Raw genomic sequence first — 15221 nt, forward strand, 5'->3', positions numbered from 1 at the left:
ACTAGGATGGGATTTGATCCAGGAACAACAATAAAATGGGATAGTCGGAGAAGGTTTCATTTCACTTCAAGCTTCTTGTATATGTCCAGGATTCTTCCTGGGGTTACTTGATATCTTAATATTTTGTATTTTTTAATAATCAAAACCAAACCTTGTGTTTACATCCGATATCTAATGATGACCATTGTTCTTTGCAATCAGAGGTGCCCAAATATGTGCCATTTAATTTCCCTAGCAATCGTGATCGAATCTTGATACACCTACAACACGTATCCACTGTTGTATTTTAGTGATCGTTTATACCGCATACTGCGCTAAATATTCTAGCGGCTTGGATCGGTCCGGTGGTGGCCCTGGGACTATAAATTTGTTTTTCCTTTTCCCCATTTTTCATATTTAATTTTTTTTCCCTCTCCCTCTCCTTTGTTTTGTCGTTTTTGAATTGTCTTGAGTGGGTTTTTTTAAAGTTTTTATTCTTTTGCCAGCCCGAGCTATTGGCTTATTTGGCTAACTCCTCTAGTTTGCCCTTCGCCTACCATGCGGGTATCCTATGTTGTAAGGTAGCGGGCCCAGGAATTTAGAAAAGGCGAGACATGTTGACATCGATGGGTGTTTCGCATTTATGATTAGGCAGAATTTCTGAGAGACCATGGTGACTGTATCCTTTCTAGGAAATTTTTATATCAAAGTTTTTAAATTTTTTAGAGAACCAGGTCTTGAGGAGAACCCGAGGGTAAAATTACACATGGAACAGCAATTGTATAACCTGCATAAAAATCATTCCATGAAGTTTTAAATTTTCAGTTATATATAATACAAGCTTCCTGGTAGATGGTGCACTATCTTCAACAGTTCATTGTGCTCTAATCCTAAAAATCGTATATTTATTCCATACGATGAAGTGCAATCTCCTCGCCCTTGCGTTCGGGGTCAGCATTAGTGCTGCCCAAGCTGGGGAGACCATCCTCGGAGTCTATATCCTATCGCGCCATGGTGACCGAACGGACAAGTCCCATCCGCCCACCAAACTCACAAATCTAGGGTACAGCCAGATCCTCGCCTCGGGGGAGTATTTTCGCAATCGCTATGTCGCTCCCTTAGCTCCTCAAAAGGTCTTTGGTGTGGCCTCGGACGAGGTCGTCAACTCGCAGATCCACGTTAGCACAACGGACGATGCTGTGCTGTTGAACTCTGCACAGGCCTTTTTGCAGGGATTGTATCCGGCTGTTGGCGCACTTTCGACAGAGATTTTGAGGAATGGAAGCGTCGTTTCTAGTGTTAATGGTGGATATCAGTTGATTCCCATCCATACTATGAACAACGGGGTGAACAAGGAGGATGCGACCTGGTTGCAAGGAACTTCCGGGTGTGATGCCGCAATTAAGAGCTCCAAGGCATTTTCGGATAGTAAAGAGTTTAAAGAGTTGAAGAAAGGGAGTAAAGAGTTCTATCAGTCTCTGGAAGGGGTATGGATTGATACTTTTACTTCCGAACAATCAGATTTTACCAACGCTTATGCCAGTAAGTCATCCATTGTTTTTCTCTTTATTTTTACCCGTGCATAGTTCTAACTAGTAGCTTAAAGTCTACGATGTTGTCAACTACGCCCTGACCCACAATCAAACCATTTCTTCTCCTGAGCTCCTTACCGATAAAGCTTTCCTCCAACTGCGTACCCTTGCCGATAAACAGCAATGGAACCTCGCCTTCAATGCTTCTGAGCCTGTCCGCGGTATCGCGGGCGCAACCTTCGCTGCAGATGTTCTCTCGCATTTAGAAAGCATTGTAAATTCCAAGGGTGGCAAGCCTAAGCTCGGTATTCAATTCAACGCATACGGCACCTTTCTCTCGTTCTTCGGGCTAGCCCAACTTCCGGCTGCCGATGCCAATTTCTACGGGCTTCCCGATTATGGCTCTTCCATGGCTTTCGAGCTCTTTACCAACGAAGCCGTTGGATCTTTCCCAGACGCAAAGGATATCAACGTTCGTTTCTTATTCCATAACGGGTCCACTGCCAATGGTGGTGAGCTGACCGCCTACCCACTGTTTGGGCAAGAGGAAACCGAATTAAGCTGGGAAGTTTTCGCAAAAGAAATGCGAACTTTCTCAATCACCACCACGGAGCAATGGTGCCATACTTGTGGGAACAAAGGGGGTGTCTGTGCCACCGCATCCAATGACTCTCATCCACTTGCTCACACCACCCACCATGGGCTCAGTGCTCCGGTTGCGGGAGCTGTTGGGGCATTGGTTACTTTGGTTGTGATCCTTATCATCCAAGGCCTTATTATCGCCATTGCGGGGCTCGCTATCGTTAAGAAAAAGGATATCAAGGGTAAGAAGCCTGAGAGCTTGAGCTCTGCAGAGCCCGTCAAGGATGAGGTCTTTGACAGCTCGCCCAGACAGTGGCTATTGTAAATGTGCTCATCGCATGTACTCTTACGCATATATTTCCCCCATTTTACTGTTTTAATTACTAGACTATACGTACTATACAAACTTATGTAATATCATCCTATCACGGTACTGTTCGTCTCGTCTCCACTATTTGTGCAACTCTTTCGCAGTGTTGTAAAAAGATGTGTTGGTGTAACCGTCGTATCCGCCCTGCCGAATCGAGCAAGCGGCCAGATCGGGCGCAAGAAAAGAACCGTGGCAACAGTAGCATCGATTCTCTGGAAGCTTGAAGTCGTCTACCACTGAAACGGTATCGAATCGCCCACGGGTTGGCTCGATTTCTCCACGGGATCCACTAGACTATGGATGTGACGCAACTTTTTTTTTTTTTTTCCTTCCCGCGCATATCAAGGAAGGATACCATGCACAGACCATGTATCGTTAGCCACGCAAATGCAAGGTAGCTTAGGTTTACAACATACAACCTACAACATTGACTTTCCCCCAGAAAGTTTGGTCCGTTTGAGAGGCTGTTGTCTAAGACTCTATAATTTACTACTCGGCATCGTGTATACCGAGGTACCCGGCGTGGCCAAATCAAATAAGTTTTTTTTTCTTCTCCCTTTCCCATTCCAATGGCCGGCCGAAATGACCAAACGTTGTACTATACTAGTGCTAGTGTCATCGATCTTGCGCGCGCACCGCTGAAAACAAGAAAATTCATCCGTCCTACGGCTCTGGTATATAATGTGCCTCGGATGGCCCGGCTCTTTTGTGAAAGTTCCCATTTCCTCTTTTCGGTCGTCTGTCCTTGTCGTTTAACGACAGGCGACCGGAAGAGTGGTGAAGACTACTTCGACCTTCTATACTCCTGCCTTCTTCTTATTATTATTTTTTTTTCCACCCTCTTTATAATTATTTTACTCTAAAACTTTTTTTTTTCAAAGTTGGGAAGCCTTCGTATCCACTTCTATCTGATATCACCTTTGGCGTCGATTGCGACAGGTTGTATTTTGGGCTATCAACGCAAAAATTAAGCCATATATATCAATAAATTAAAGCTTTGAGTCGTGCGACCAGGTTTAAAATGGACCAACAGACACCCCCAAGAACACCAGTGTTGGAGGGCAGTACTCCGGACGATGAAATAAAGAAACACCAAACTGATGGTATTACTATCACGGGGTTGGGTATAATTGGATCCGGACATGTGCTTGCTCCTTCAAAAGATCTGGAATTATCAACCTCTATCAAGGCCATCGTCAACTCTGAGGCTGCGGCGATGGCATCAGCGGGGCAACTGGTTTTTCCAAAGGCGGTTTTATACGGGAAGACAATAAACAGAGTTGTCAAACTCCTTCAAAGCGCAAGTATGTACCATCGCATATTTCTCAGCGCTTAAGCATTTATCATAAGAAACATACTAAACAACGAGTTAGATGGCCTCGACAAAATCGTTCGCACAATACAATACACCTCCCGTCTTATAGCGCATATAATGCTCCTGAAAAACCTACACACCCCCACTACTTCTACCGCAGCAGCTGGTATCCGTCGTCAATTCGGACTGACGAGACGTCTCCTGCGTTGTTTCAACAATATTGGCCAAATCAACGTCACGATAAACCTCATCCGCGAAGGCAGACAGAGGATCAATAATGACTTTATGGGATACATATTAGAATTGATAGAAGGACTCGGGTATACTGGATTTGGTATCGCGGACTCTTTGGGGTACTTACCTGAGGCGGGAATTATGGGAATTCCGTACAAGGGAGTAGTGGATAAACTGGCATTTCACTTTTGGTTATATGCATTAGTGGCATCGATAGTGGGAGGATTAGTCAAGGTTATGAGGCTTCGAAGAAGGCTAGGAAGATATAACTCGATTTTCCCTACCGTGGAGCAGGCAACTATCGAATCTACGAGCCATCAGGTTGAATCAATAAACGAGAACGAGAACGAGAAGGTACAAATACTGCACAAAATGCAGGAGCTACCACCGACACCACCAGATTCGCCGATACCCGCGACCCAAGTATCTGTCAATGATGCTGCTCTTTCGGTGGTTAAGGGTCTAGAGGAACAACAGTTCAATACTGGGCTTAACGTTATTGGGAATGCAGCGGATATTATTTTCCCGCTTGCCGCTTTGAAGGTTAAAGGGTTTAGTGCCTTTAGCGATGGTGTTATGGGGTTTGCAGGTTGCATTAGCAGTGCAGTTGGTATGAGAAAGGCTTGGAAGGCTACTGCATAGATCCTAAATTGTTTAGAACATGAGAGATGGGGGGTTGCGCGGCTATGGTATAACATTTGAATTCAAGTCAAAGGATAATTCGCAAATACCAAAAGCAGAATTCCAAAACAACTGCTAATATTTCCAACAAGACGATATTATTCCATAATACAAACTTAGAGCAAGGATAATGTAGATGAATGGGCTTCGTAACATGCTTAGCCCCCAAAACTCTTCAAGATGTAGAATCTCGAATCATGCTCTTAGCTATCGGTCTATCACTAAAGGTCCGACATTAACATTGATGTAATAGGTCAGCACTGATCAACTCGTTAGGATATTAAGTCCTTAATTTAGCTAAGACCCAGGTTCTTCAATAACTTTGTAACAGCCCCTTTGTTCAATTCATGGTTCGAATTCGTGAGAATCTTATAACGCCAAGCAATAGCAGCATTTTTCTCACTTCCATTAATATCCTTCACAGCTTGTTTGAAAGAATTCGTCTAGGTCACGATTCATTATGATTAGTGCATGAATATCTAAAAACTCGTACCCAGAATCAACTTACTTGTTCTTCAGTCAGCTCAATAAAGAATGGTTTTAGATGATTCTGCCAGCGCATTTGTAAAGCCTTCAAGGTCTTCTGGATCTCCGGGCAGGCTTCTTGGAAGTCAGCCAACGTTTCTTTCCAAGGTATTCCCTCTGCAGTACCACCCGTATGTTTTTTGATGATATCGATTAGAATTTTGTCAACATCTTCGGTCCAAGCCTCTGCTGATTCTCCCTTTTTACGGCCCCTGCCACTACCTTTGCCGGTTTTGGGCTCGCCATCTTCAAGGATACCTTCCTTTTTGGCTTCATTAGTACTTTGGTTTTCTTTTTCATTCTTAACATCTTCAGATCGCTTTCGTTTCTTCGATGGTGGCTCTTTAGACTTTCCAGCTGAATTTTTGGGTCTGCCCTTTCCTTTCTTCTCCTTCGGTTTAATTTCCTCCTTAACAGGTGCTTGTGCTAGGATCTCCTCGTCTTCGTCTTCTTGGACAGATTCGGAACCCTCTGGTTGATCTTCCATGTTGTTTTCCGATTCTTCCTCTTCGGCTGCGAGTGGGATTTCTGGTACTTGCTCTTGTTCGCTTTGGTCTTGTGAATTATTTGGATCCATGGCATCCATGTTCTTTAATTTATTACAGAATAGAGATAGCGGGATCGATGTTGTTGGAGAAGAGTAGTTCTCGAAACTGAAGCTATAGTAAAGGTTTTTTCGCCTGCTATAAAATATTGATATCTCGAAGACACTGGAAATAAAACTTGAACCTTCCCAATGCCCACGGCGAGGCCCAAGAAGCTTCGAGGGGGTGAGAGAAATGCATTGATACCCCGATACTCATCATAGCTATAAATCTCAGGATGTATCCCATAAAAATGCTAAACAAATACGCCAAATGCAATCATATATGCATACTCAAAAAATGAGCCATCCAAATGGAACAATAAAACATAAAAGGACAAAATTTTAAACAAAATAAATCACACATCCAAACTCCCAATGCTGATTTCTCCACGCCGTAAATAACTCATACTGCTTTGTGACCTCATTGTTGGTGCTTCATCTCCTAAACCTCTTCTAACCAACCCTCCTGAAGCTGCTAGCCTTAACTCGGCACTCTGTAATCTTAATTCCAGGTCCCTATTCCCCTTTCTTAGCTGTTCTAGCTCTGGAATATATGTGTCAAGTTTTGCTTTCATATTCTTCTGTCCTTCTTCATGCTCCACCTTTAGCTTCTCATGGTCTTCAAAGAAATGCCGGTATTCTGTTTCGTACATCTCTAATTTCTCATTCAATCGGGTGATTTCTGCCCTAGAGTCTCGAAGATCACGTTGAAGAGATGAAACATTAGCAGTGGAAGGTACGATTCCGTTCTCCATGGCTGTCAAGGCAGAGCTAGGGCCTGGAGATGCTCGCCCATTCCGGATACCACCTCTTTGTTGGAGGGTATCCTCTAGCTGCTTGATAGTAGAATCACGCTTTGCAACTGCCCGCTTGTGAGCAGAGGTTTCGGACCGGGAGTCCTGGATCTCTTTAGCAAGAGCTTGGATTTTTGATTCCAAGTCGGCAATTTGTCGTACATAGCGATAGGATGAGCCAGATGAGGATTCCACTTGAGACTTCAGAGAAAAAATCTCCTCTTGTGAGTTCTTTAGCTCCTTCGATAGTGACTTGATCTCAGCCCTTCTGTCTTTGGATTCTTTCTCGTATTGCTTTATGTCGTTGATAAGGGCTTTTATGTCAAGTTTGAAACTCTCAGTCTTCCCATTAGCCTCTTTCAAAGCACGTTCGAGGCGTTGGACTTCGTCGGTCTTCCGATTTGAGTTGGACATCCACTGGATTACAAGGCCTTGTTGTTCAGCCGCTTTTGTTTCGGCAGCCCTTGCATCTTCGGTTGTCCGAGCCCGCATATTGTTGATCGTATCCTCAAGTTTTGAAATTGTATTCAGGTGGCCTTCGATGACTTGATCGTGTTTCTTCACCAGCGTACGTTTTTCTTCCACCCACAAAGTCCCAGAGCTATTCTTCTCATCTCGCATGGTATTGAAAGTGTTTTCCTTTTCCCTTATTGTCTCCTTGAGTGATTCGATCTCCACGCTATCAATGTCGAGCTTGGTTTGGGTTGTTCGTATCCGGAACTGGAGATCCTCGGTTTCCTGTTGATGTTTGATGTGCATCTCATTCGTAAGCTTTTCACGAGCTTGTAGCTGGATTCGAAGATCAGCGATTGAATCATTCGCAATTCTTTTCTCGTCTTCTAAAGTTGACTTGATAGCTTGCTTTTCCTCAGTCAGAGATGTGAATTGTGCTTCTGCTCGCTTCATCGCGGTGTGGGACTCTTCGAAGCGAACTGTCAGGCTGGCTAGCTCTGACTCAGTGGTCTCTTTCTCCGACTCTGCTTTTGCGACTCGGTCTAGCAGTTGTTGTTTATTTTCTTCGTCATCCTTTAATTGCCTTTGAAGCTCGGCCACTACTTCCGCCGCCCGGTCTTTCGTCGCTTTGTTTTCTGCTATGAGTCGTTTGACTTCTTCTTCGTAGCTGCTACAACTCTTATCCAACTCTGATTTCATGTCTTGAAGCTTTGTAGCCTCGATTTGCCTCTCCGATTCACTCCTGAGAAGGAACTGCTGTTCGGCCTCTTGGAATTGGGTTTGAAGCCTCAACTCAAGTGCGCTTTGTTGAACTACCAACTGGGCTTTAGCATCTTCGAAAGTTTTGCATAGAGCTTGCTTTTCAACCAGGTGCTCCCGTTGGGCTTCTAACAGACGAGTTTCGAGTTCTGTAGTAGTGAACTTGATCTTCTCATCTAACATGCTATCGGACTGGGCTTTAGTCTCGACGAGTAACTGTTCTAAGCGTTGTTTCTCAGACTGGAAAGTTGTCTTCTCCTGATCTCGAAGTCTGTCACCGGCATTGATAACCACTTGGTATTCAGCGATTAATGTCTCTTTCTCCTTCTCCAGAATAACTTGTTGTTGCTTCAAGGCATCGTCGATTCCGTTTCTAGTGACCACGAGCTCCGCTTCTACCTCCCCCAAGGACCGTGCTCTCGACATTAACTCTTCCTTAAGAGTTATAACCTCTGCATTATTTTGTGCTTTTATGGTGTCCTCAAGACCACTGAGGGCCAAGGCGTGGGCTCTGTCTATTTGTTCCTTTTCCTTGGCGTGTTCTTGGAGAAGTTTTGTAACTTGATCGTTGAACACTCGTTTTTCTGATTCGTGCTGTTCCTCCAGCTGCAGAGCACGAGCTCTTTCAACTTCTAGAGCAGACTCGTATTCCTCTTTCAGGCGAGCGTGTTCTTCCAGTGTTTCTTGCCGAATCTTCTCTTCAATAGCTTGGCGCTCCTGCTCAGTCGATAAGGCGGAACCAGTATTCGTCTCCAGTAATTTAGCATCTAAAGCTTCTTTCTGGAGTTGTAGCTCTGATTTTGCTTCTTCTACCGCACTTAAAGACGCTCTTAGCCGTTCAGAGGTTTTACGTTCAGCCGTTAAGGCCCTGACTTTGCTCGCAAGGGATGATTCAAGCTCCGAAACCTTCCGGTATATCCTCTGATCCTCCTCAAGTTGTTCTACAGTTGTACCTCTGGACCCTTCCAAGATACGGATTGAAGTTTTTAGAGCTGCGATCTCAGTTTCGTGTTCCTGCTTCAGTTCCTCGATGGTATCGCTACCAACTTTAGAACCGCAGGTACAATCCGCAAACTTCTTTTCCTCGAACAACTCCCGCCGCATCTCCTCGGTTTTAATTTCCCACTTTTCCTCCGCCTCTTCAAACGCCTTTTTTGCCGCCTCTAGATCATCCGCTGCTTTTAACTTGACCTCTTCAAGAACAGCGATATGACCATCATTCTTCACTTTCTCCATAGCTTTCAGCCCTTCAACTTCAGCCTGTAGCAGTGCGATCTTCTCCGCATCCCGTCTTTGACCTTCAAATACGATAGCAGTGTCCATCATGCCCCTCTTCAATGCCACGACTTCTTCAACATTTTTCTGGGTAACCCCATCTAAGTTCCGTCTATGCTGATCCGCAAGCTGCCGTATGTGAACCTGGTACCCCTGTTTCTGTTGTTCTAATTCGATAGCATGGCGATTGTGTATCTGTTCTAGTTCTGCGAGGCGATCTGCGAGTAAGGCATCACGAGCGTCGATTTTCTTTTGAAGGTGCTCGTTTGCGACTTTCATTACTTGAACGACTCGGTGGGCCTTTTGAAGGTTAGCATATATAGAACCATCCTCTTCGAACTAGAATCACTACTAAATGAATAGGTATACGCATACCTCTGAAGATCCCGCCGCTGCCGCTGCAATGTCTGGAACAATTAAATGATCCATCGACCCGATCGAACTCGATGAGGTATTGTTAATCGACTTCCGTTTATACTTTTCGCAGAGCTAGAATGAAATAATAATGTACCACATCAGCTCCCGACACCGACAAATCCAAATTTTTCAAGGGATTTGAAGAGAGGGGTAACACAAACCTTTCTCAACCTGGCAACTTCCGCCTCCAACATCATCTCCCTATTTTGTACATTTGACCTCGTCCTCCCATGCCCATTCCCACCAGCCCCGGGTGCAGGGTTAAGCTCGACGATAGCTTTATGTCTTAAATCTCTCTCCTCAATTTCATGCGAATTTAACCCATTGACTTGTTCATAACTTTCAGGCAACTCATATACAAACACTTGTTCCTCGCTTGCATTGGACTGCCTTGACCCCGGTGGGATAATAGCCTTTTGAGATCTTGTAATTGAAGTTTGGTGGGTTATCGAACCGACTGAAGGGGTTGGTGAAAATGCTCTTCCGTTGGGGAAACCTGGCGATGTCGGGCCATGAAAAATGTTTAGTTGAGAACTCGAGCTAGCGGATAGTGAACGTTTTCCGCCATGGTGAGGATGATGGTGGTGGTGATGTGTGTGATTAATGTTATTTACATCCGAGTGTAAGGAAGAAGACATTGAAGATAAAGATTCGACGGAAGGTTGGGTTTTTGATAGTACATTTTCTGAAGAATGCGTATTTCTAAATTCCGAATCTCGAGAAGATGAAGGTCTTCTGATAGGCCTTGAGTTCGGCGTGCCAGACGAACTCGACGGAGGACTTCTGTCGACGCTGTTCCCGGGTTGGACGGTATGGTCCTCGGGAATAACTGACGCGGTACGACGGACACTTCCAGAATTTGAATTATTAGTGGTATTCGCAGTATCGCGTGAATTCCTTCTACTATTCTGGCCTCTACTCTGCGAGACCGCATCATGGCTAAACCCCAGAGAAGAACTAGCCCGAACAGTACCGTTTACCGCGTTCGTAGAAGAACCAGGAGCCCAGGCACTCGGCGCAGGCATTGGTGTTGTCGCCCTCGCAGCTGTCGTTGTAGTTTGGCGACCTCCAGCGACATTTCTATTAGTCATAGAAACACCATTGCGACCAGCTCCATTACTACTTCCGGTGTTTGAGCTCACGACCTCATCCAAGTTTGGAGATATCGATGTCCCCTGCGTCGATGTCGATGCTATCGTCGTTGACCCAGATGAAATCGCATCCTCGGAGTCTGAGACCCCAAAGGGTGACTTTGGCCTGTTCCAAGGCCATGGCATCCTGAAAACGCCAGTTGGCCCGGGGAGAGCGAAGGGTGGTTTGTTATCGCGGCCGTCGGATCCGGAACGTCAAGGCGAGTTTCACAGGGGCCGAGGAACATTAAAGATATCGATATTAGATCGGAATGATGATTTGGTACCCGGGATTCATGAGGGAAAAGCGAAAATAGGGGAATATCTGGAGGTGTTCGCTTTTATTATCCAAACAGGTCTCGAAGATCGATTTTGATTATCGAGATACCGGAACGAGATGTCTGCATATAATCAAAATTAAAGACAACTAAGAAAAAGAATAGAAGAAGGAACAGATAAAGGGCCCATTAAGAGATCAAAACTAAGAGGAAATAAGAATCGTTCTCGGAGCGGATCGGTCCTCGTAGAATTTTATTTATTTATTTTTCTTTTTTAAAAAGAAGAATTGCTCCGTTGAAGCCTGGAAAGGGTCCTCTTTTCCCCCCTCGAGCTATAAGTCACTGTATAGTTACTGTATTGTCCAGTTGATATCGGGTAAAGTTTGAATTCAGAGGACTCCCATATTATTCGGCCTTCTTTCGTCGAATTTTAATGGGGTGGGTCACAGACACAGCTGCATCCCCAACTTATGCAGCCTCAAGATTGCAAAATGTGGAAAACTGGTTAAAAAAAGAGGTGGCTTTCTCTCTTATCCACCGTTGGCGATTGGCTCGGTCACTTGAAAAGGAATGTACCGAATACAAATTGGCTAACTGGTGGGGAACCAAACGGTATCAATACGGCTGACGGGGACAAGGCTGCAATAAGAGAGATCTGGGATCGGAAATATGATATGGTAGGGTTTATCAGTCGAGTCGAGTCTCGTGTGCAGGATTCAATATCTTCGTGAACTCTTCTGAAATTTCCGAATATTTCGACTTGCTCGACAATTAATATAATCCCAACAGCCGTTTCAAATCGCAAACAATTCTTTTTAGCTCGTCGTCGCAATATATTTCAGATCCACTTTCAATTGGAGACTTCGTCGAAAACCTGCCCGAAAGGGCTCTAGAGTCGATGGAACGGATGTGGATGTGGGTTCGCACAAGGGTTCGATTAGTGCTGACCCCCAAACCCCAAGCCTGTGCGGCTGCTTGGGTTCAGATAAGAAAGAAACGGTGCCTGGATTCGATTCCTGTTCGCTGCTGATAATTATTATAAATGATAGTGAGTTCGTATGTAATATCAAAATTAAAATTTTATAAAAGGTCAAAGGGTATTAATCGTCCGGATGTTAATTAACACACGACAGGACAGGACAGGACAGTGGGACACAGGATACATATAATATTCGTATCCACTCGGATTATGAAAAGAGAACCGAGGGAAGTTAATGTTACCAGGAAAAAGGAAAGGGAAGAGAAAAGCAATTGGCTTACCTGGTATGTATGTATCTACGTATATACACAAGTACTATACTCCATCCTAATGTCGTGAGCCCTCTAGTATAGCCAACAGTGTTACAAAACAATACGCCCTGTCCGACCCCTCATACCTTCAAGGTCCTTGTTGGATCGAAGCGAATCTCGCGTCACTTGTAAATTATCGCCATGACCGAACTGGTATGTGCAGCAGCCCCGAAAGCTGGGTGCCTGAAAAACAACAATTGCAAAGCCATGTCGATTGGAACGAGGCTAATCGAGCAGGGCGTAATTAATTAAGATCCCCACGTAGGCAAGTACTGTAAGGGAGTGAGTGAGTAAGTAAGTAAGCAAGTACGAAGTGCAACAATATACGACAAGGGAACAGATGATTCGAATGCTTCCGGGCCTTCCAGGAGCCTTCTTTCTCGGTTACATAGAAAGGATCATGCGGCTGGTGCAATTGGTGTAGTTGGTGTGGGTCCACTGCACTGATCTTCGTTTCGCCGATTCAACGTCGTGCAGCTGCGCCAACACCAAACAGGGATGAACGAACTATTATCACAATTGCAACATCCGTCTATAACTCCTATTTCCCATGACATGCTATTGTGGCTTCCTCCATTCTTCCCCTTCCCCCTCCCCCTCTATTTCTCTCGTACTTTGTTTATTTATTTTGATTTTGATTTTGATTCTATTCTTGTGTCATTGTGCAGCTAAACGGGATCTAAAATCACTGGTGCCTGGTTTCTCAAAAGAATCGATAATCCGAAATGTTCCTGAATAGGTTCCCGCTGCAGCTGTTGCATGTATCTCCACATATCTGCACCCGCGGGGCTAGATCATTTTACATGAATAAATTCTCCTATCACATTATTTTAACACCTACAGCCTCTATACTTACAGACATACATATGCGTCTATATTCATACATGGCACGGTGGCTTGGAAAAGAGACGGTTACCTTGTACTACTGTGATGAGTGGTACCGTGCGATGCATTGCAGCCACAACTAGCTCAGAAGGTTCTACAATAGCCTTCTTGCGGCTCTCGTAACAAATCACATACGTACTTAAGTACGTATACATTCCTAGGATCCTAGGCACATTCTAAACGAAAACCCTGGTCTAGGGCTGAAAAAGCCTTACAAGTCTTGTAAAACGTAACGTCTCCTTGCACCCGGAAGAGAAAAAAGAAGGTTCTTTCATCCTCGGCGTCTATACTCCAGCCTATGGATTGTATCGTCACTCGTCTAAGCATCTTCCCCATCCCTATTAATTCTGATGGTTACTCATATGGACGGGGGTAAAAAAGAAATTTTGCCCTCATGGATCCCGATGTTTATTCATCCGAACCGACATGAATATGATAGATCACACGAGTATCCATGTAGTGCACAGTGACATCAATCACAGCTGCACATGTGTCTATTATATCGGTTCAAGGATTTATATTGCTGGGCAAGCGGACATATATATATAAGCTTGTAAAGTCATAGTTAATTATAAACTATCGGGGACAGGAGATTCACCGGGTATCGACTTTCAAAAATACTATTTCAAAACTCAAGATACGGTTGAGTATTCGAGTATTCGGAACATGTACAGCATTCAATGCCGCGAGTTCAGCATATTCATACCCCACACCTTACCCGATGTCAAAATGTCATCAAATTAATGTAGTTTTTATAACATCCACGTCCGTTCATAGGTAGGTACTTATATTAGGTACCTAGCTGTCATACGTCATATTCACTAGCACCTTCAAACCATTTAACCCACAGTTAAAATATTATATTCTGTCCCTAGTCCTAAAAGCACATCTAGATTATAACAATATTAACCGAAATCACTGAAGATCAGCAAATACATGAACCGGTCCAACCTCATCGATACCACCATATGCATATGACAAACGAACAGAAGCTGTGAACAAAACAATAACTTGATGGTCATGAGGCACCTCATAATCAACCTCCCCCAAAGCCTCATAACTTACGCATGTCTCAGGCGTATCATTATTCACAAACGGTAAGACATAAAGACAGGTAATCCCAGAAGATAAATTCCCCCTCATAACAACTGAGATCTCAGCATAATCGTTCCAAGGGAGAAACACTCCTCGTGTTTGAAAGATCAAAAAGAGGATGGAGCGCTGCAAATTCATGAGTCCCACATCCCGTCCATGGTGCGGAAAAGTCACTGGGGACAGAAAGGATCTTGATTGATCCTGTTACACCAGCCTGGAAACAGAAATCGACACTAACTCGGACCGACCGTATATGTGAGGATTTTAGAGAGATCGGGGAGTAACAGTAAAAGTAATTATAATCATTCTGACGACAACCATTAACTGCGGTTATTAGACTCTGGGAACCTAGATTCGACATTCCACTATAGTTAGCAAAACAAGAAAGAAAAAAGATATCAATCTACGAGTGATGGTTAGGCACACCTATGGACTTATCTGAGGAATAATGCTCTGCAGGCTTCTTGGAGGGTTTCGGCTGCTCTGGACCTACCGCGGTCGAAGTAGACGTTAGATTTAACATTTCGGGTTCCCCATCAACGGAAATTATTGGGTAGATCCTCTGCAATTGATGCAATTCAACTTACCGTGACTCTTCGAAGAACAATTGCAACCCTGATTTGTAGTCAGGCAGGACATGGTGTCATGTGAAAAGAGACTACTAACCTCTAACTCTTATGATATAGTTTCAGAAGTTTGGTCACAAGCCAACTTATGATGATATTTTAATTTGGTATACTGAGGAGACTCTTGTTTGTTATTCTCCATCACTTTGTAAGGTTGTCTTCGTTGTTCATATATCCAACAACATCTACCGATCTCTACAGCATATCGCTCGAACTGCCTCTCCCGCCACATGTTAGGGCATAGCGATTGTACCTCGATATCTAGACACCGTACATGCCTATCTGTACTATATACTGCCCTACCTGGAAAGCTTCAAGCCAAAAGTAGCCTCAATCACAATCAGGTCTCAAGACCATCTCTAACATGTTATATATTAAACCAGATCCAAACCCCTCACCTTGCCCGAGGAAGGCC

The 15221-nt window shown here is 44.2% G+C and overlaps 4 protein-coding genes across 4 annotated transcripts; 2 read left to right on the top strand and 2 right to left on the bottom strand.

Annotated features, from left to right (window-relative positions):
• Positions 1 to 896: 896 nt before the first annotated feature.
• AOL_s00083g430 (uncharacterized protein) lies at positions 897 to 2418 on the top strand (the record flags this gene model as incomplete). The annotated part of the gene is made up of 2 exons (XM_011125609.1): positions 897 to 1521; positions 1586 to 2418. 2 exons carry the CDS (start codon positions 897 to 899, stop codon positions 2416 to 2418), a joined length of 1458 nt encoding a protein of 485 aa, XP_011123911.1.
• A 1066-nt stretch (positions 2419 to 3484) lies between these two features.
• AOL_s00083g431 (uncharacterized protein) lies at positions 3485 to 4654 on the top strand (the record flags this gene model as incomplete). Its single annotated transcript, XM_011125610.1, has 2 exons — positions 3485 to 3767; positions 3837 to 4654. 2 exons carry the CDS (start codon positions 3485 to 3487, stop codon positions 4652 to 4654), a joined length of 1101 nt encoding a protein of 366 aa, XP_011123912.1.
• A 332-nt stretch (positions 4655 to 4986) lies between these two features.
• On the bottom strand, positions 4987 to 5804 carry AOL_s00083g432 (uncharacterized protein; the record flags this gene model as incomplete). The annotated part of the gene is made up of 2 exons (XM_011125611.1): positions 4987 to 5136; positions 5202 to 5804. The coding sequence occupies 2 exons, from the start codon at positions 5802 to 5804 to the stop codon at positions 4987 to 4989; spliced, it is 753 nt and encodes a 250-aa protein (XP_011123913.1).
• Positions 5805 to 6160: 356 nt separating this feature from the next.
• On the bottom strand, positions 6161 to 10779 carry AOL_s00083g433 (uncharacterized protein; the record flags this gene model as incomplete). Its single annotated transcript, XM_011125612.1, has 3 exons — positions 6161 to 9385; positions 9461 to 9574; positions 9664 to 10779. The coding sequence occupies 3 exons, from the start codon at positions 10777 to 10779 to the stop codon at positions 6161 to 6163; spliced, it is 4455 nt and encodes a 1484-aa protein (XP_011123914.1).
• Between the last annotated feature and the right edge of the window lie 4442 nt (positions 10780 to 15221).

Source organism: Orbilia oligospora (assembly GCF_000225545.1).
Source record: "Orbilia oligospora ATCC 24927 unplaced genomic scaffold scaffold00083, whole genome shotgun sequence".
NCBI lineage: Eukaryota > Fungi > Ascomycota > Orbiliomycetes > Orbiliales > Orbiliaceae > Orbilia > Orbilia oligospora.